Source organism: Taudactylus pleione, unplaced genomic scaffold (genome assembly GCF_031769625.1).
Source record: "Taudactylus pleione unplaced genomic scaffold, aTauple2 ptg000253l, whole genome shotgun sequence".
Lineage (NCBI taxonomy): Eukaryota > Metazoa > Chordata > Amphibia > Anura > Myobatrachidae > Taudactylus > Taudactylus pleione.
This window is the reverse complement of record NW_028284655.1, coordinates 5,506,715-5,527,618: the sequence shown is the minus strand read 5'-3', so window position 1 is coordinate 5,527,618 and position 20,904 is coordinate 5,506,715. Positions and strand designations below refer to the sequence as shown.

The following is a 20,904-nucleotide window of genomic DNA, read 5'->3' as shown; positions in this document are numbered from 1 at the left end:
TATAGAGAGAGAGGCATTGACATGTACTCTGTAATGTAATGTTTATTAGCCAATTTAGACTTGTTTTTCAGCGGGAAAGTACACACAAAGAGCCGTTGGAGGGCTGAACTACTACAGTACAAACTGACCTATGAACTGTATCGTAACAGAAGAACCAGGAGGAAGAACCAATGGGATTATGCCAACCCGTTCTATTGTATTGCCTATCTCTGTAAGGGTATATATGCAAGCTGTCAGGACTGCGACTATTTCAGTACATAAAGATAGATTACTTTTTCCAAAGTTCCATTGTGGTCGTTGGAGGCGCTATCCTCTTACTGGCGTTCTTCACATACAGGGGATAGAGAGTTAAAGTGATCATCTGTTTCCAAGGTGTTGTCAGGTTGTGGGATTCCTAGATTGCTCATTTTTTCAAACCTGATTCCATTTGGGTCACATGTTCTGAACTTCCTATGGATCACAGACCTCTAGTATAAAGCCTGTTACTAATTGTGTCTCAGTGTCTGTGCAACGTTACTTTCAGGTCTTTCTTGGACTCCTGTCATATCCCTGCTGTGCCTGTGGGTTGCTGTGGACTTTGCTATATCTCCGCTCATGTTCCAGCTAAACTTCAGATGCCAGTTACCAGCCGCACTACAGAGCTCAGCATAGCCATTTCTTTCTGCTGCTGTGGTTTCACCTTTTGCTGCACTATTTACTTTGCCTGTTGTCTCTTACTCCTGTGGACATTGAACCCATCTTTGTTACAGTTGTCAACTGCACCGTTACAGTTATCATCACCGCATCGCAGGGCTCAACCCTGTTCTGGATTCTAGTCACACCGCAGGGCTCAACCCTGTTCCGGAACCACACCGCTTCACAGGGCTCAACCCTGTTTCAACCTTCATTGCATCGCGGGGCTAAACCCCTCTCCGGATTCTAGTTACACCGCAGGGCTCAACCCTGTTCCGGAACCTCACCGCATCACAGGGCTCAACCCTGCTTCAACCTCATCGCATCACAGGGCTCAACCCTGCTCCGACCTCACCACATCTCAGGGCTCAACCCTGCTCCGACCTCACCGCATCACAGGGCTCAACCCTGCTCCGACCTCATCGCATCACAGGGCTCAACCCTGCTCCGACCTCATCGCATCACAGGGCTCAACCCTGCTCTGATCTTATCGCATCACAGGGCTCAACCCTGCTCTGATCTCATCGCATCACAGGGCTCAACCCTGCTCTGACCTCATCGCATCACAGGGCTCAACCCTGCTCCGACCTCATCGCATCACAGGGCTCAACCCTGCTTCCATCTCACAGCATCACAGGGTTCAACCCTGCTCCGTATTTCACCGCATCACAGGGCTCACTCTGCTCTGGATCTCCATCACTACAGGGTTTCCACCCTGGAGAAGCTCCTCTATACCATCCTGAGGTGTTAGCCTCATACTGGACTCGGGGTTCCCTACCATATTAGCTCTTCTGTGTTAAAGGCTTGATATGGGGGGTTTTCTCCTATACTCATTATTGCTTATGTGAACCTCTGTGTTGTTGAGACTTTTTATGTGAGACGTTGCTATTCTATTTCTCCTGTGAATAAATTCTATTTACTTTTATTCCATGCTACCGAGACTTCATAAAAAAGTAATTCCTAAAGCCACCCCAGTTTATTGTGCCTAGTAGGCCTGCCTCCTCCCAGGAGTCTCAAGTGTCGGCAGCCGTGACACAAGCGCTCTATATCTGGTAGTTAGTCATCACTTTCTTTCTGTTGGCGGAGGTTTCACATTTGATGCCAGGAAATCTGGATCCAGAGCGCATGTGTATGTATCGACTGTACCTTGTATATGTATAATCTTTTGCGCTAAATTGTATTTAGATCAAGGCGTGTAACTGAATGCTTTTTATATAATAATAAGTTTTTGTGCTTTGGAACCACACTCAAAGTCTATAAAGATTCTGGCTGTCGGGATGCCGCTGCCGGTATTCTGTCCAGTGGCATCCCGACAGCCGGGATTTCAACCCCTTTATCTGTAGAGTATGTACTTTCATTCTTCAGTATAAAAACATCAGGGCTAATTTCTTGCACTTAGTAGCATAACTTCGATTGAACAACAGCAGCCAATTAGCAAATAGCTTTTACCTATTTAGTGCAAGTTAGAGAATACAAGCAGCTGTCTGGTTGCTATGGCTTAATTACAGTTTGTACCCTGATACAGTACAGTGACAGAATAAAGTATGTCATTGCTGCTTTTATTACATGGCTTTGCATAATACCAAAGATTCCAGAGCTGTGCACATATGGAAGGAAAAGCCTACTGTACCTTGATGACAGCTGCAGCATTCTCACTCCCATGTATTTCTTCTTTGGTAGGGACTTTCCTGTAGAAGACATATACAGCTGATGAGTAATGATCAAATTCCCTCTCTTGGGAATCATTAACCATCTCAACAACATTTAGGGTTGAAGCTATGGGCCTGATCCAGAGGTGCACGCTAAGCCGACATTTGCGCAGTTGAGCAACTGCGCTATTTGCGAAAAGTCCTGAAGACTTCAAAGGTGCCTGCGTTCTCCTGAGTGTACACGGAGTCCACTATTTTGTAGGGGGCATTGGTATTAGAACTACAGTAGTGAATCAAAACCATGTACGTTTCTGGGTGGTGACTGGCAGGTAGCCTGAAGTAATGCTGGTGCAAGTGCCAGTAGTGTACTCGATGGAGTGGCGATGGTGGTGTATTTGGAACCAACAGCAGATTTGCATTGTCCATGGACATGGACAGTGGGCGTCTCAGGCTTGCACTGTTCGGCACCCGCTAATACACAAGAGGAAGGCTGAAACTAGTATTTGGGTCAGTCTATATCAGATCACCCCCAAAAAATGAAATGTCCACCACCCATCTCAGATTTAAAAAAAAAAAATTATAAGAGAGGATGTAAAAAATCTATTTCTGCCAAATATCTCGACTGTCTGACTGTTAGTTTCCGAAATATTGATTTTTCAATTTATTAAATTAATCGCGGCTTATTTATTGTTTGTTTAATGTAATGAGGAGGAACAAGATGTGCTGGTATACTTCATCAAACAAAACCAATCAGCAAATGTGTTGTCCTGGCCTTCAAGAGATAAGTGTTTTGTTTCTTTTATTCACTTCCTCTGTGTAACAGAAGTGCCTACCTACTATGCAAGGAAGTACTGGAAGGCAGTATACACTGCTGACACTTTAATGAAAATTACAGACCGTTACAACATGTCCCAAATAAGGGAAAAATAATGTGATTGTTGACTCAACTTCATTTATGTTTAAGTTTTTAAATTTCATGGTTTCTGGTGTAAATTATGTATGCGGTAACAGTAATCGAACGTCAACTTCATTATTTTTTTTTCTCCACCATAAAACAGAGTAACATGCTGATTTTACCTAGCGGTTTTAATTCTGTTCCAAAAGCCTGCATATTTGCCGTAACTCAAAACATAAGGCAGATAAAGTAATTTGGTTTGGATTTTTGGATTCAGGAGGAAAAGGTACCTTAAGGGTCCAAATTTTGTGGTGATTCCCGTTACTGCTTCTCCACTACCCTCCCTGATTTCTTCACATACTAAACTCCTTGTTTCCTCTGTAAACGCCCGTGGCCTGAATGTTCCTGAAAAACCGTCCAGGCTTGTACGTTCCCTATGGGCGGACCGGATAGACATAGCACTGGTCCAAGAAACTCACTTTAAATTAAGTGTACGGACCCCATCTCTCTGCAATAAACATTATCCCACTGCTTTCTACAGTAATAATCCCGATAGAAAATCTAAAGGTGTCGCTATTCTTTTCTCACGGAGGACTCGACTATTTCTGATTATATTGCCCATAATGTTATCCCAGAGATGTCGCAAATTGCTATATGGGAGGCTCATAAATGCGTAATATGAGGCAAGCTCATCCAATTATGTTCATATCTTTAGAACCCAAAAATCTGCACAAACCTCAGCCTTACTACAACAAATTCAATCACTTGAGGCATCTCACAAGTTGACCATGTCCAGGGATAATTACCATAAGATATTGGAAACACGCAATGCCCTTAGTAAACTACTTTCAGATAATATTAAATTATCCTTAAAGTGTAGAAGTCGCTTTTACCAATGGGGAAACAAACCATGGGAAACTATTGGCCCGGGCATTGAGAGCTCAGTGAGCATGTGGATTTATACACACACTTAAAGACAGCTCAGGCAAATCCCACTTTGAGACTTCCAAACTGGCCTCCTGCTTTCAGAAATACTACTCTCCCCTCTACAACTTAACTGATCTTTCTTCTGACTCCATTTCCTTCCCCACTATTTCTCCTTCGGATAGGCTCGCTCTAGAACGGCCTTTCTCCCTGCAAGAGTTAGAGATAGCTATATCTTCCTCTCCTAATGGCAAATGCCTAGGCCCTGATGGATTTACAATAGCTTATTATAAGACCTTTAAGGACAAATTAGCCCCCATGCTGTTAAACGCTTTTAACAATATTTCTGCGGAATCCCATTTCTCGAAACAGTTTCTGGAAGCGCACATCTCTGTCATCCTAAAGCAGGTAAGGACCCCTCCCTGTGCCCGAGCTACAGACCAATCTCTCTGTTAAATGTGGACCTTAAATTATATGCCAAACTAATAGCCAACCGATTACATTCCCTTCTTCCCGAGCTGATTCATAATGACCAGGTGGGATTTGTCAGAGGTCGTGAGGCACGTGACAACACCATGAAGGTCCTCAACCTGGTTCATTTTGCCACCTCTCAGAAGAAGACTCCAATTATCTTACTTTCTACTGACGCAGAAAAAGCTTTTGATAGAATCAGTTGGTCTTTTATGAGGTCTGTGCTTGTTCACGTGGTACTGGGTCCTCTTGCTCTCCATAGAATTTTATCCCTATATTCCTGTCCCTCAGCGAGGGTAAGGGTCAATGTCGTCCTATCTGAAACCTTTTCCATAACCAAATGGCACACGACAGGGTTGCCCGTTATCGCCGCTGATCTTTATCCTCTGCATGGAGGCATTAGCACGATCCATATGGGTCAACCCCCACATCTCTGGTATCCTAGTGGATGGTGCAGAACACAAATTGGCACTGTTCGCAGACGATCTGCTAGCCACCATATTACACCCGGTGACATCCTTGCCTCATTTAATGAATGAATTTGACTGGTTTGGGAAAATTTACTAACTTTAAGATTAATTTCTCAAACTCTTGGGCTCTAAATTTGTCCACTCCTCCATCCATGGTTACAGGTCTACAAACCACGTTTCCATTCTCCTGGCATCCCTCCCACATCACCTATCTAGGAGTTAAAATACCCAGAAACTTGTCACACCTTTTTGCTATTAATTTTACCTCTCTTCTCTCCACCATTCGATTAGATTATTCACACTGGCTTTTGAAGCAGCTTTCTTGGCTTGGGAAAATCAATGTAGTAAAAATGAATATGCTCCCCAAATTGCTCTGAATACGCTCCCCAAATTGCTCTGAATACGCTCCATCTCTTTCAAACTCTACCTATCCAGATACTTGATTCTTGGTTTCGTTCTCTGAACCTATTGATTCAGCAATTTGTCTGGTCCCGGAAAAAGTCTCGGAGTAAATGTGATCTTTTATCGCGGCCAAAACAATTAGGTGGTCTTCAACTTCTGGATATCAAATCAATCTATCATGCTGTGCACCTTAATAGAATCCTTGAGTGGACTAGATATAAAGAGGTTAAGCAATGGGTTGCACTTGAAGGCTGCTTCATGCTACTTCCCCCTGAAATTACGCCCTGGCTACCTTCCTTCCCTAAACTAAATATGCCTCATACAACGATATCCCCTTCTCTCGCTATCTGGATGTCCCTACAAGATTTGTCACATATTTCCTCACGCTTTGGCCCTCTCACTTCCTTTCTGGCTAACCTTGATTTTCCCCCTGGCATCACTCCTTCACATTTCCCTAATTGGGCTCTTGAGGGTCTCTTTAGAGTTGGCCAGCTGACGAATAAGTCGGGCATCAAGCAATTTTCTGAACTCCAAGAAAAATGGACAATTCCACATTCGGATTTTTGGAAGTTCCTCCAGGTTCGCCATTTCCTGTCTTCTGCAGACAGATTAAGACTTTCTAGGAGAGACCTCACCTCATTTGTAAGCCTCTGTGTTTTGCCAACCCCTCCTTCACACACAATTTCAGCAATATACCAGCTTCTCTTAACCAATCCAACCTCTTCTATCCCTCCATGGGCTAAAAATGGGCATTAGACCTGGGTGTTTCTTTCACAGAACAAGAATGGCAGACTATATTCTCAAAACCCACTGCAGCTCTGTTTGCGCAACTGTTAAGGAAACTCAGTATAAGATTTTAATTTGGTGGTATAGACACCCTTCTCTACTCCATGCCATGTTCCCAACAATATCTGGCTCTTGTTGGAGATGCCTTTCAGCCCCAGGATCTTTACAACATATATGGTGGGATTGTCCTCGATTATCTAAATTCTGGTCTGAGGTTATTTCGCAAAAAATCCTAGGCCACCCCGTTCCTACTGATCCCGCATTTTGGCTGCTTAATCACTCACATACCCAATTAGGGCCCTATAAAAAATCCTTGCTACGCCATCTTAGTAATGCTGCCAGGGCAGTTATTCTAGTACTTTGGAACTCTCAAATCCCCCCTTCCTGTAAAGATTGGTTTCAAAGGATTGATTACTATATGTCCATGAAAGACCTCTCAAGCTCTGCTACCGACAAACCGTCTCATAAGTCCACCACTGAGTATAAAAATTGTGTCTTCAATCCACCATCCCAGGTAATGTTTTGGTTTCCTTCTAACCTGACTCCATCAGCTTGATCCTACATATGGTGACCTCACCCTCTCCACCTCCCCCCCTCCCTGCCCCACTATCCCCCCAGTTATTTTTTGTCTATATACATTTGATGGTTTATCTATACAAATTTAATTGTATTTGATTTCAATTGATGTATACCTACATTATCTGTCTGGATACAGATACGTATGTACTATTATGCTTTTGTATACTTGTTTCTTTGGAATCCTTAATAAAAACAGAATACACAAATTTTGTGGTGATTCCTTAATAAACACCCGTGATACAGTACTTCAAATAAACTGTATAAATAAGCTGCGATTAATAAATAGTTTCTGAAATATAGATTTTTCAATTTAATAAACTAACGGTCAGACAGTCGAGATATTTGGCAGAAATAGTTTTTTTGACATCCTCTCTTAACTAAAAGAAAATTTGTGAAAATCTGAGACAAGTGGTGGACACACCTGGTTGAACTGACATGGAATGACCCAGTTACATATTACCACCTCTGTGCATTGCCGTCCACCTCTGAATCAGGAATGGGTATGAAATACCGCCGGCCGCATGGTTCGATTCCCGTCAGCCGCAGGCCGACATCAGCAGAGTTCCGAGCAGCGGAAGGCCGACAGCGCTGGAAATCCCGATCGTGGATAGGTGAGTATCTACTAACCTAACCCCCCTAACCCTAACCCTCCTTAGGGGTTCCTAACCCTATCTTCCCCCCCAAGTGCCTAACCCTAATCCCCCCTCTAAGTGTCTAACCCTAACCACCCCCTTCCCCGCTGCCTAAACCTAAGTCCCCCGGGGGGGTGCCTAAACCTAAGTCCCCCCCGGGAGCCCTAAACCTAACCCTTCCCCCCTGCGGGTGTCCGCTCGTGGCGCCCGGCATCACTACGATCGGGATGCCGGGTGCCGGTCTCCCGGCGTCGGGGAAATGCGGGCGTCCACATCTAGACGCCCAGCATTTCACCCTTGCCGGGATATGACAGTCGGGAAGCCGGCTGCCGGTATTTAGGCAGTCGGCTTCCCGATTGCTTCCCCTGAATCAGGCCCTAAATCTGAATCTTGTGGACCCACAGTATTATGCCAACACTATAGACTACTGTGGCAGTTTGTATTATAGAAGGATGATTATGAGTGCCAGGGGCGGGAAAGGTTCCTACAGCAATGAGAACATACATTTTTGGAATTATTAGTAATCACAGTTATTAATTTATTATCAGTTTCTTATTTAGCACAACATATTTTGTTGGGCTTTACAATTGGAAACATTAATAGAACAAAACTGGGTAATAACAGACATAGATAGAGGTAAGAAGACCCTGCTTGCTTGCAAGCTTACAATCTATAAGGAAATAGGCATTGATACACAAGGATAGGTGCTACATATTGCATATTGGTCCAGCCAAATTGCAGGGGATCTTGGTGGGCTGTATGATCCAGTCACACAGGAATGTTGACCAAAGGTCGGGAGATTGTGAAAGTGAAGAAAGAAAATGTGTGCGGTTATGTGTGGACTGTGAGAGGGGGTGTAATTAGATATGGACGCTATGAAGGTTATGTGGGCGGTTCTGGAATCTGATAAGCTTGACTGAAGAGATGAGTTTCAGGGAACGCTTGAATATTTGGAGACTAGAGGAAAGTCTTATTGTGCGTGGGAGGGCATTCCACAGAATGGGTGCAGCCTGAAAAAAAGTCCTGTAACCATGAATGGGAGCAAGTAATACAACTAATGGAAAAGTGTACTTTTATTACTTTTGTCAGGTATGGGATATGATGTCGAAAAGTTCTGACATGTACAAAATATTTATATGTCAGATGTTGACATTCACAATATTAACACTGACATAAGGTCGATATTGTGGGGTCAATCCTATTAGCCGCGATTATCTCGGCGACGCAAGTCATCGTGGTAATGGCTGCACTTTACAGTATCCCGGATTCGCTGAATTATGTTCGCAGCCCAATAGGGCAACGAGCAAAATTCAGCGAATTTGAGCGCGGAGCAGGGTGCAAGGTGCCGGTCCGTTGCCAATGTTTTAATGACGTTGCAACAGCAACTCGCACCCTTCGCACATAATAAGATTGACCCCTGTTAATGTTGACAGGCCAGTTATTTAGTATAGCAGATATTTGAGATATTATTGTTCTTGCAAATTAGGCTGCTATATTAAATAACTGGTGATTTGATTTTTTATATATGCATATGTTTATTAAACTTATAAATTGGTAAACTCATAAACAAGCCTCCTGTTTCTGCATAGAGAGCAAACATTGTCATATCTATTAAGATTATATGGAACGCAAATTATATATCACCATGCGCAGTAAGTATTGTTTTCAGATTTTGTACTCTTAGAGAAGCCTCCTTCCACCATTTCCACGCCCTCTGCAAATGTGGGGATAAGCAGCAGTAAAAGTAAAGATGGTGACTTAGAAATTGAGGATGTCACTGTTGAAATGGAAGTGGGGTTATTTGTGCATCTCACACTAATGAGGATGTTGTTTGTGTAAAAGTAAGTCAGCCACCAGTGGCAGCAGTTCTTTCCCGTGATAAGAAGTCCATTGTCATGCTTGGGCATAAGACCAAAAAAGCCACCTATTTCGTGTGGAAATATTTTTACCCAAACCTGACAACATCTGTCAAGCCAGCTCTACTGTTTGTGAAGCTAAAGTTAACTATTTAGGAACCTCCTCCCTGTTACATTATTTGCAGCGAGTTCATGCTAATTATTGGGAAAATCTCCAAAATCCTGTTAAAAAAAATAACAAGTAGTCCAGCATCAGCTGCCAGCAGCATGGATAGATCCCAGCATATGCAATCTCCACTTCCAACATCTTCATCATTGATCTCATTACTGATCGGAGTTAGTCCTCGTGCATCCATTTTGCGAAAGCTAACCGACTCCTCCCTTATCCAGGATTCCCCAGAATAATTCTCGCGTGCTAGGACTGCTGCTGCTGGGGGAGAATCTTTCATCCCAGAAGGGGACCAAGCAGACTAGTTTCAGCAATTGGCTGTGAAAAAATCATTTGCAGAGAAAGCAAGTACAGTATGAGAGCTGCAATCCAGGTGCACAGCGGATCACTGAAGCCATGACGGCTATGCTAGCATTAGATCTGCATCCAATATCCGCCCTCAATGCATGTGGTTTTAGACAGTTAATTCAAGTCCTGTGTCCCCACTACCAAATTCCATCTCAATTCCATCTAACCAAAACAGCAATTCCTCGCCTGTCCCGGAACGTTAAAAAAAACCCTACTTCTTGGCCTATAAAATGCCATTGTACCCACTAGGGTACACTTAACCACAGATATGTGGACGTGGTACTGGTCAAACTAAAGATTACATGACTGTGGCATGGTGCTTCATGGTCAGTGTCTGTAAGTATGTAGTGTGCAGGGGTTGGGTACAGGATGCCGGCTCTCGGGATGCTGACAGCTGGGATTCTGACTATTCCTGCGCCGGCATACCGACAGCCGGGATTTAAACTATATCCTGTGTGCATAATTATTAATTAATACTGTACTTATTTGTGGTGGCCCAAGGCTGTAAATATCTCCCAGTTGGCCCCACTGCTGTAAGCTTTATACCTTTAAGTTGACGGTCATGTGATTCAGCCAGGAACTGCCGGATCCGATCAGATGGGATAGCAAATGATATCCCTGCCGTCACTTTTAGTGTGTTTATTCCTATGACTTCACCATCCTATAAGAAAGCAGAGAAAAAATGATATCAGTGTTCTGCACACTGCACGTATTACACATGTCTACATTGACATAATAGAAAGTGATTTGTATTGACCGATCATGGTATTACAAATAAGTAATGTCATCCAAGTTGGTGCGGCCTGTGGTCCTGATTCAGCAAGGATCGCAGTTGCTTATACGCACACAATCGACCGATTGTTGTATACTGCGCATGCATTGAAATGCACGTGCACACACCGGGCACTGCGAACGGGACTGCGATCGCAGTGACCACGCAGACCCATCGCAGAGTGATTGACAGGAAGTGCCGTTTGTGGTTGGTGACGGGGGAGATGGTCGAGTGAATGCAGGCGTGCCAGTGCGTTGTGACGGCGCTGCAGGGGCCTGCATAAATTAGCCACTGTGATACCATACGCAGCCTGAGGCCTCATAGCGTGCGCTGAAGTAAGCAATTCCTGAGTAAAGTCTGACCTGCCTTAACTGCGTATGAGTCCAATGTTACAAATTGTTTCGCTATGTTGCCCAAGTATATGAATGTGAGTAAGGGGAAGTGGGCATCCTTATGTTAGGCTGCGATCGCAATGCGAATGCAAACATTTGCATATCACCGCTGATATTAGCAACTGCGCTGCTTGCGTATAAGCAGAATAGCGATCCTTGCTAAATCAGGTCCTGAGTTTGGTATACTGGGGTAGGCAGCTTAATAGGTTATCCAAGTGTAGATAGCTTGTGAAAATGGCATACAGCTAAAATCTAGGATTATTTACAGTGGTCTGTGTATCGAGGCAAAATGTAACAACCAGTGTAATTTTACGATGCACTACTGATTGCACTATTGATTACCATGAAACATTAGTCTTAATTTTACACGATATGTGATCAATATTGACGTACAGTATTGGGGTATATTTACTAAAGGTCGATTTTGGTTGATTTTGGCTTTTTGGTGTATTTATAGGTTATTTTCTAAGTGATTTGCTAATTGGGGATTTACTAAAGGCAAAAATTTTAACTCAACTATAAATCCAAATCCCGATCAAAATCGACCAATCATTGATACTGTACTTACAAATAGACCACTTCATTCTCATTGACTAACAGTGTGATTGAAAAATAGACTTAAAATCGACAGAAAAATCTCCAAATAAACTATTTAAAATCAGGTGATTTTAGCTTCTACACACCATTCTAATGGTAGGAACTTAATTATGATGCCTATAAAAGGAGACACAAGCATGTGGTACACTGTGGAATGCACGTTAACTCCTGACACCAATACCTGCAACATAATTCCCTTGACCCTTTCCTCATACTCATCATAATCTACCTCCACAGGTGACCCTCCAGCAGTGCTGCATGTAGAGTGTCTTCCCAGGGCAACCTTGAATTTGACACAGCATCGGATGTATGAAAAATGCTTTACATGCCCAATAGTATTAACCGTATCAACTGCTGCCTGCCACATGGCCCACTTTCTTCTTGCAGATGTGCGTTGGGCCCGGCGTCCAAAAAACTCCTCAAAGTTAGACAACAAGGAGTTTACCAACGCACAGTTCTCCTTAAAGTTAAACCTAACAATGCGCCCAGATTTAGTATTTCCAGGTTGGGGCCTCTCCCCCGAATCAGAGTCCTGGCCCTCTGTCTCTTCCATCTTACTATCCTCACCAATTAGATCCCTCTTCTCCACCTCCCTATCCTCTCTTGCCTTAATTCTGGCAGCCTCCATAACAAACAGAAAAATAAATACAGAAACTACACTTAAAAACTAACACAAAACTTAAGCACACACAGAGAAACAATGAGACAGGCAAAATAAAAAAAATTAGACAAGTCAAAAAAATAAGACAATCTACAAAATGAAAATAACAATACAGAAATTAACAGGACAAAACTCTAAGAAATTACTTTTTAAGTACCTATATGAAATCACCACTTTCCTGCTAAACACTACTCCCTCCTCTCTCTCCACAAAACAGCCTTTCAATTTGTTTGGGTGTGTGCCAGCCTTTTTATAATGAGTTTCTGTGGCTTACAGTGCATGTGGTATGTTTTGGCCAATAAGAGTACATAAGGAGGTGTTTGTCGATCTTGTAGGTGATTTTTTTTTTTTTTAGGTGATTTTGAAGTGCACACTCCAAATCGACCATTTTTACACTTGAAAATCGACCCATATCTCATTCAATTTTAAAACAATTTCAAAATCAAATGTTAATAAATGAGAGATTTTGCCAGTGATTTATGATTTTCAGTCGACTAAAATCAACATAAAAATCGACCTTTAGTAAATATACCCCATAAACTTTACTTTACTAGGGAACCATTATTTTAATTGGGTTTTTTTTATGATGACCAGTAGTTTATTTACTTACTGGTCAGTCTGTAACTACATCCTGATCACATAATACACATACAGTACTGTCTGCATACCTCCCAACATTTTAGAAAGCTCAATTGGGACAAAATGAGCCTTTCCAATGTATCGTAGTCCTCCTCCCCCCCATAATATGTCCCAATCTATTATAGTCATCCTACTTATTTAGCTCTTCATAGACTTTCCAGACATTTTACTAAATGTGGAGAACTGAGTGTGGACTGTCTGTACACCAGGGGACTGTATTATAGCACTGTATTAGTTCTGTGTTTGCTAAGCTTTGATGGGTTTCTCTGCTACGCTACCTGTTTTGTTTGGTTTGTTTCCCCCCCCCCCAATTGCACACATACAGCAGCAGAGATATACCAGTGCACAAACATATGTGGGCAGGGATAGTCCTTAATGTTAGTATGATTTCAGTATCAACTTTACACCTGAAAATTACTGGCTCAGTTTTCATAGTAATAAAAACTAATATTTTCTAGTTAAAATCCTTTGCAAAGCTCAAATATATATACCCGCCTGGTCATCCCATCATCTCGGCCAGAAGGTCTGTTTTACAGCCCTTGGCTATGTTTGTGGATAGTTTTTTACAGTCGCACGTCACCATGATGGATATTTTTGTCCAGGACGTGGTTGACTTCTTGGACATTAGTGGATTGACTAATGACGTGTGGCTTGCCACTTTGGACGTCTCATAATATATCGTGATACCCCATGATGCTGGTTTGGAAGCTATTAGGAAGTCTATGTGTAGTGGCCCCAATATAGGACCACCCATAGAATTCTTTATAATAATAATAATAATAATTTTATTTATATAGCGCTTTTCTCCTAAAGGACTCAAAGTGCTTTACATTTACAGTACAAAATACAAAACAAGCTTAAACAAGGGACATTAGTGAAATGCTTGGGTGAATAGGTGAGTCTTGAGTCTATTTTTGAAGGATTCTAGAGTGGCGGCCTCTCGAACTGTGCGGGGAAGTGAGTTCCATAAGGTTGGAGCCACAAAACTGAAAGCTCGACCCCCAGACGAATTCCGTGAGATTCTAGGTACTGTTAATAGTCCTTCGTCAACGGATCGCAGTAATCGAGTGGGACAGTAGGGAATCAGAAGCTGCTTCAGGTACCCTGGGCCATGGTCATGAAGGGCTTTGTAAGTTATTAATCCAATCTTGAAAGCAATTCGCCATCTGACAGGCAGCCAGTGAAGGGAGTAGAGAATTCTTTCTTGAGTTGGCACAATTAGTGCTCAGTAGAAATCATTTCACATATGGTTCTGATCTCTACATTCAAACAGCAGGCACCGCAATGGGGTCTAATTTAGCACCGGCACATGCCAATCTTTATATGCATTACTACGAGCATACATATATTTTGAACCAATATAGTAATAAGATCATTACATATAAACGGTATATTGATGATCACTTTGTAATCTGGAATTACGCAATGGTTAATTCCCTTAATGCATTAGACAGCCCTATACGCTTTACGGCACAGGTGGAGAAGGAGTCCATCAATTTTTTGGATGTCACTATCTCACGAGTTGGTGACCGATTAAGTTCTACTCGCTTTCGCAAAGAGACTGACGAAACACTCTTTTGCATTCAACAAGTCACCATCCTATTAGCCTGAAAGAATGCCTCTCTAGCTCTCAGTTTCTCAGAGTTTTGCTAAATAATACCTCTACAGACGCTACAGCGACACAACTGACAGAGATGGGTGAACGTTTCTTGCAATGTGGTTACTCTCATATGATTGTTAAGAGGTGTCTTCAGAAAGCCAGGCAAAGGTTTTCACATGCCACCACTAAAAATCCTATAGACCCCCAAAGGTTAATCTTTACGACCACCTATGATCTGACCTTGAATTATATACAGAAATCATTAAAAAAACATTGGCCAATTATCTCCTCAGATCCAACTCTGAAATGGATAAGCAAGAGTTCCCCCATGTGTGTCTTCCATAGAGGTCCTAACCTCAAGCAGTTATTACTGCGGCCGACCAGTCGACCAAAGACAAACAGGCACAGTGGTTACCAATACCGAAAAAGAGTTGTTTTCGGTGTACTGACTGCATGACGTGCAGGTCAATGCTTGTTGGATCAACCTTTTCATATCAACACAATGGAAATAAAATTGCCATTCACCATAAACTTCATTGTCTAATGTATTTTCATAATCTATATACTTATTTGTCCATGTGGACTTTATTATGTGGAATTGACTACGCGTCCCTTTAGAGACAGAATGGCAAATCATTGATAGTCGATACGTCTGGCTTTACAGATTAAGACCTCAGATAAACCTGTCACTAAACATTTTGTTTTGATGGGACATTCTGTATCAAGGTTGAAATGCATGTTGATCAACCATGTCCCCAAACTTATATGAGGAGGTGGCAGAGAGCTCCTTCTAAAAAAATGTGAGGCAAAGTGGATTTATGATTTGGGTACCATCCACCCCCAAGGTTTAAATGAGAATAATGCCTATAACATTTTTTTGCGTTAAGGGCTTTAGCACCGGCAATCAATATAGTATTAAGTGTATGTACCCAGAGTATTATTTCGATATGTCATTTATTCATGATTTGTCTTTCTTTTTTTTTTCTTTTTTAGTTTTTGAAGTGGTTAAGGGGATTTATAGGTTTAAATTTGTAGTTATCTATGTATGTAAGCTTCAGTATTGCAGTTTATTGCAACATCTAGACATGTTTGAAAACGTTTCTCTCCACGCTGTCTCGAACTGTGAGTTTGTCTACAATATAGTGGAGGTAGACTAGACTGCATTGATATTCATTTGGAAAACACAGTACAGCGTTCCCGCTGGTTGCACATCGCATCGTCAGATCTGCCGTGCTGTAGGGCAGATCTGACAATCTAGAACGTGATGCACTGTAAACAGTCTGGATGCAGGAGAGATTGTATGAAGATTGGACACCAAATCATGTGCAGATCGTGTGCAGAGCTGCCGGGGAGAGTTTCAAGGGAAATCGTACACATCGGCTGATCGTGAGCACATCACTATCTGTGTAGGCACCTTAAGACGTTTACTGTAGCTGCTAGTAGCGCGTCACTTCCGGTCCTCGTGCGTTCCACAAGCTGGAACGCATGTGATTTCCGAGTAAGACATGATGGGATTACAATGGAGGATTCTGGCTGAACAGGTGAGTAGAGTATATCGTGGTTAGCCGTGGTTGGCTACCGCTCATCTACTTTTATGGTAGAGTAATTGAGGGGTTGTTTCAGATGCAGTATAAGTCTTTTAAGCTAATTCCGGCTTCTGGAGTGGAGTTCTCCGCAGCTGGGGGTAATGATGACGTTAATAGCTAGCACGGTATAGGCTTGTTCATCACAGTCTGGTACAGTGTGGATCAATGAGGTGGTAATTTTCTGCTGATGGAGAAAGAGTCTTGAAAAAGGTATTAAGAGACTGAAACATTGACATGACATACAACAGTGTGGCTCTTGTGTGAAATAAACCTTGCTGGCTATATTCTTTGAAGATTTGGAGAGTGCTCCTTTTGGAATTTTTGTACAATGGACTTGTGTGTGTGTATATATATATATATATATATATTATATATATATATATATATCTAGTGTTCCCTCTAACTCCGGTGGGAGGCAGGGCGCTGGAACTAGAGAGGGCATGTCCGTGCGCGCGCCCGAGAAGGGGGCGTGGTTATCGAAAAGGGGGCATGTCTATAAGACGCGTCCCCTTTTCGTCACTCTTGGGGGAGTGCCCGGCACTTACGGACACGCCGGGCAGCCCCCAAGCCCTGCAGATAGGGAGAATAGATGCCGGGCGCATGCGCCCGGCGTCTATTCTCCGGCGGTGACCGGGTCACCGCACATTTCTTCACCGGCGGGACACTGCGACCCGCGGGTGAAGACGGTTCCCGCAGGCTGTTAGGGCAGGGCGCTTTTTGCCCTCCTTCTGGAGAGCAGGGCGCTTTTAGCCTTCTAGAAGGCTAAAACAGCCTAGCGGGAACGCTATATATATATATATATATAATTCTGAGTCGGGCGCAGTCGTTTCTGTCTCTTCTGGTGATCACCTGTCTGCGACTTTATGCAGATGCCTTCCCTGGTGTACATCCGTGTATCCAAATTTGCAAAGACTGAGACACAAACTGTCAGCGTCCATAGACGCTGAAATACCGATTGGTGCGTCTTTTGATGACTTACAACAGCCCTATGGCAGATACAGTTTATCCATCCAAGTATGGCCTCCTATGTGAGCAGTTGAGCGTCTCTGTATGCAGCCGCTTTCACAGACAATCCAATAACATGCCCATAAGATGGACCAGCTCTGTGCATCTGCTAAACCACTTCCTACCTATCACTGCCCAATACATTTTCAAAACATTTCTGAAACCATGCGTCTACCATGCACCTCAATCGCAGCCCTGTGTGCCCACGCTATCTGGATAAAAGAAATTGCTCCACTGAGTCCAAGATCGGCAGTACTTCCGTCTCAGACTCAATATGTCCTACAGCATTTTCAGCAGGTACTGTGGATTATGCTACCCTCTGGGACTACAATAGGGAAAATGTTAGCAGGGACCCATGGTACCCTATACATAATATTTTATTTAGTAGCAACTACGGGCCTGATTCAGACCCGGTCGCTATCTGTGTACGCTCACTGGATGCGTATGCAAATTTGTCAAAGTGACGCCACGGGAAGCGATCGCTCGCCAAGGCATAAGCACGCCAGCCATGTCTTAGCGAGCGGCCACTTTGTGTATGCGTACGCCCAATCGCACAGGCAGAGCCGCCCACCAGCAACATGTCATCTCCAGGAAGTGTATTAAAACATTGGTACATCGAGCACCATCGGATGTGAACGCAATGCTTGAGGTAGCTTTACCCTACCGCAAGCATTGTGAGGAAATCAGTGTAAAATATAGGCAAGTGACATGTACTATGACGCTGCCTGTTAATTATGCACGCCTCTTAAATGGCGTTGAAGCACACAGGCACGCCTGCGTTCGCATCTCCAACCCCCCGTTATTACTTGTCCTGCACGTGTTACCACCCACAAACGGCCTCTCCTGTCACTCATTACCCTGGGCTGCCTATGCTGGGCGAGCGAGAGAGTTGCGATCGCAGTGTGTAGTTCATGCACGCGCAGAACGAACTGCGTGCATGCATGTACACAGAACATCGGGCCACTTGCGAACGCACAGCGCAAGCGAGCGGCTCTGAATCAGGCCCAATATTCACCACCTTTAAATGAAAGGAATTAAAACATATTGGCTTTACCGGTTCCCTAGATACTGTTGGCTATGATCCACACCAGTTGATGCTCTGAGTTTCTCTAGTCTATTGCCAGGTAAGACAGAGGTCTAGTCGGTCTAGACAAGTTCTGCCCTGTTTTCACCTGGCACACATCTGTGCAAAAACCAGCAGACTGGCACCACTTGTGACTGCAAGAAGAGATTTAATTGGGGGAATTAGCTGTAGGTTATGGGACCCCAATTCTTTTCTTTTGTCCCTTTGAGACTAGCTCCGCTGAGTCAGGCACTCAGTCCAAAACACAATACCGGATAATAAACGTGTAACAATGGTATGAAGGCACCTAGGAGTGGGAAGAGCTGTGATTCCTCAGAATTTATTCCTTGGAAGAAGACTAGAGGCTTCATTCATCATTTCGGCTCACATAATCTGAAGATGAGCATGGTCCCTAGTTGAGACCTGCAGAAAACTAACAGATGCAGAGAACTGTAAAGAAAATGGAGTTTGAAGTGAGAAAAGGTGATCCAGATTGTTCCAAGCCTGTATATCAGTGTCTGTTTACCAGAGCAACCACACAAAACAATTTTACACCACCGGTTGGCAGCCATTGCTGAGTCTGTTTAATTAAGCCTCAGTGGTACCACATTATATAGGAAAATATATATACTGTATCTGGACATATTTTAATGGAAGCTATTTGTTTATGTAACGTCTGCTCACAAAGGTTTTTTTCCCTAACTGGACATCTGACAGAGTTACAATGATATATCTTTTTAACTTAGGCATGATTTTTCTTCCTGGTGGTGCCTCCACCCCAAACTGTCTTTACTGATCCACAGGCAAGGGGGGTTTACCTGGTGTTGGCTCATGGTTTCCCATATTTACATAGGAAGTTGGAGTAATTAACCGTTTTTCTCTTGCCTTCCACAATGCTAAAATAAACATATACTAGAGATTCCAAAATTTGGTCCTCAAGGCACCCTAATGGTCCAGGTTTTAAGAATTGCCATGCTTGGGCACAGGTGACTTAATTAGTACCTCAGTGTTTTAATTTAATCATCTGTGCTCGACCATGGATATCCTTAAAACCTGGACCATTAGAGTGCCTTGAGGACCGAGTTTGGGAACCTCTGACATATACACTAATTAGAAAAATATATATCCCAATATGGATAGGGGAATTTTTATTAAAAATAATAAAGTTAACTAGGGAATAAATATCAGAGTTTCAAATAAATTACAATGAATTCCCTAAACTCTGTACTTCAATACCTTTATACTGAAGTCCTTATAAATTAAATCACACTACACTCCTCTAAACAAATTTACTACTGTACCTCTCATTTTCACCAACCCTAAGGGAATATCTATGCCTAGAATTAACCATTCTCTACTGCTCATGATCAGGTCAACCAATATCCCCATACAGTCTCACCTGAGTACATCCTACCTACCCTTCTACCTATTATAAACTCTAGCATGCCTTGAATATTGAACATATTTCCTCTTTCCCCACACTACCCTTCCACTCAATCATTCACATTCAACAAACAACAATAAACTGTTTATTCATGCACAATTGGTTGATATAGTGAATAAATAGTCCCAAACAAGAAAGGAGCCTTTTGTTGGAGCACTTTTTAGAATTTGTTGGACCTGGGATTTTAAGGGCGAAATTCAATTGTTTGTAGCCACCTACGCGCCCGATGGAGCTATTCAATTGTTGCTCCTGTCGGGAGCGATCATCTGCCGACGCCCGGCATTTCAGCTAGCACCCCTAGGGGGTGCTATCTGAAATGTGCGAAAAGTGACCTAAACGGCACTTTTCATGATCGTGCCCAGCACTTTGGTTGGGTGTAGCCATTTTGCGCGGCTAAACCCAACCTCATTGGGCGCGATCGGCGCAATATTCGAATCAATTGAATCTCGCCCCACAATCTCCTGCCACTTTAGACGTGAGATCGGGCGCGAGAAAACAATTAAATTCACACCCTAAGAACCTTAGTCATGCAATCTGTCCTGTAGTCTTTTTGCTAAACTCCTCTGAGACAGAAGAACTCTTGCTTTCTTTATACTCACCTATAAACATTAACCATATGGAAACTGTTCATTAACACCACACTTTTAGATTATTTAGCATTCCAGCTGAACCAAACTATGGGCCCGATTCAGACCCGTATGCTAAGCCGCGGATGCACTCTATGGGTGATTGTTGCCAGTCTGCGCATGCGTATGCTTCACAGTACGCATGCACGAACCAGTCATTGCAATCGGGAATCGCGTGCTCTTAACACAAAGACTGAGCGCTAGTTGAGTGACAGTGCCGTTTGTGGGTGGTAACGGGAAGATGCTTGTGTATGGGGGAGTGGTGCTGCAAACGCAGGCGTGTCTAGGTGTCAAAACTGAGTTTTATGGGTGTGCATAATTAGCATAGAAGCGTCATTGTACACGTCACTTGGTTGTATTTCAGCCTGCTGTGATCGCAGTGCTTGCGGCGGGGTAGGGTCTACCTCAAGCGCTGCATGCAGCTCCGATGGTTCTGATTAATCATACATTTCCTGGAGATGATGTGTGCTATGAAAGAAAAGTGGGCGTCTTTATACCGGCGTGCGCTCACTCTGCCGTCACTCTCTAATACATAGAGGGTGTCTTTACACCAGACACTGCGATCGCGGAATTTGCATACTCGGCCCCTTTTGGCAGCGAGAGAGCGCAGCTTAGCGTCCGAGTCTGAATCGACCACTATGTATGGCTGACAATGTCTCTAGGCAT

General features: G+C 43.2%; 1 protein-coding gene across 1 annotated transcript in view; it reads right to left on the bottom strand.

Annotated features, from left to right (window-relative positions):
* Window positions 1-20,904, bottom strand: part of HTRA4 (HtrA serine peptidase 4) — an 88,672-nt gene that overhangs the window by 18,360 nt on the left and 49,408 nt on the right. Inside the window, exons 6-7 of the mRNA XM_088480391.1 lie at window positions 10,400-10,514; window positions 2,303-2,360 (exon numbers count right to left, since the gene is read on the bottom strand). Coding sequence (XP_088336517.1) covers window positions 2,303-2,360; window positions 10,400-10,514 — 173 coding nt within the window. The remainder of the gene's footprint in view (window positions 1-2,302; window positions 2,361-10,399; window positions 10,515-20,904) is intronic.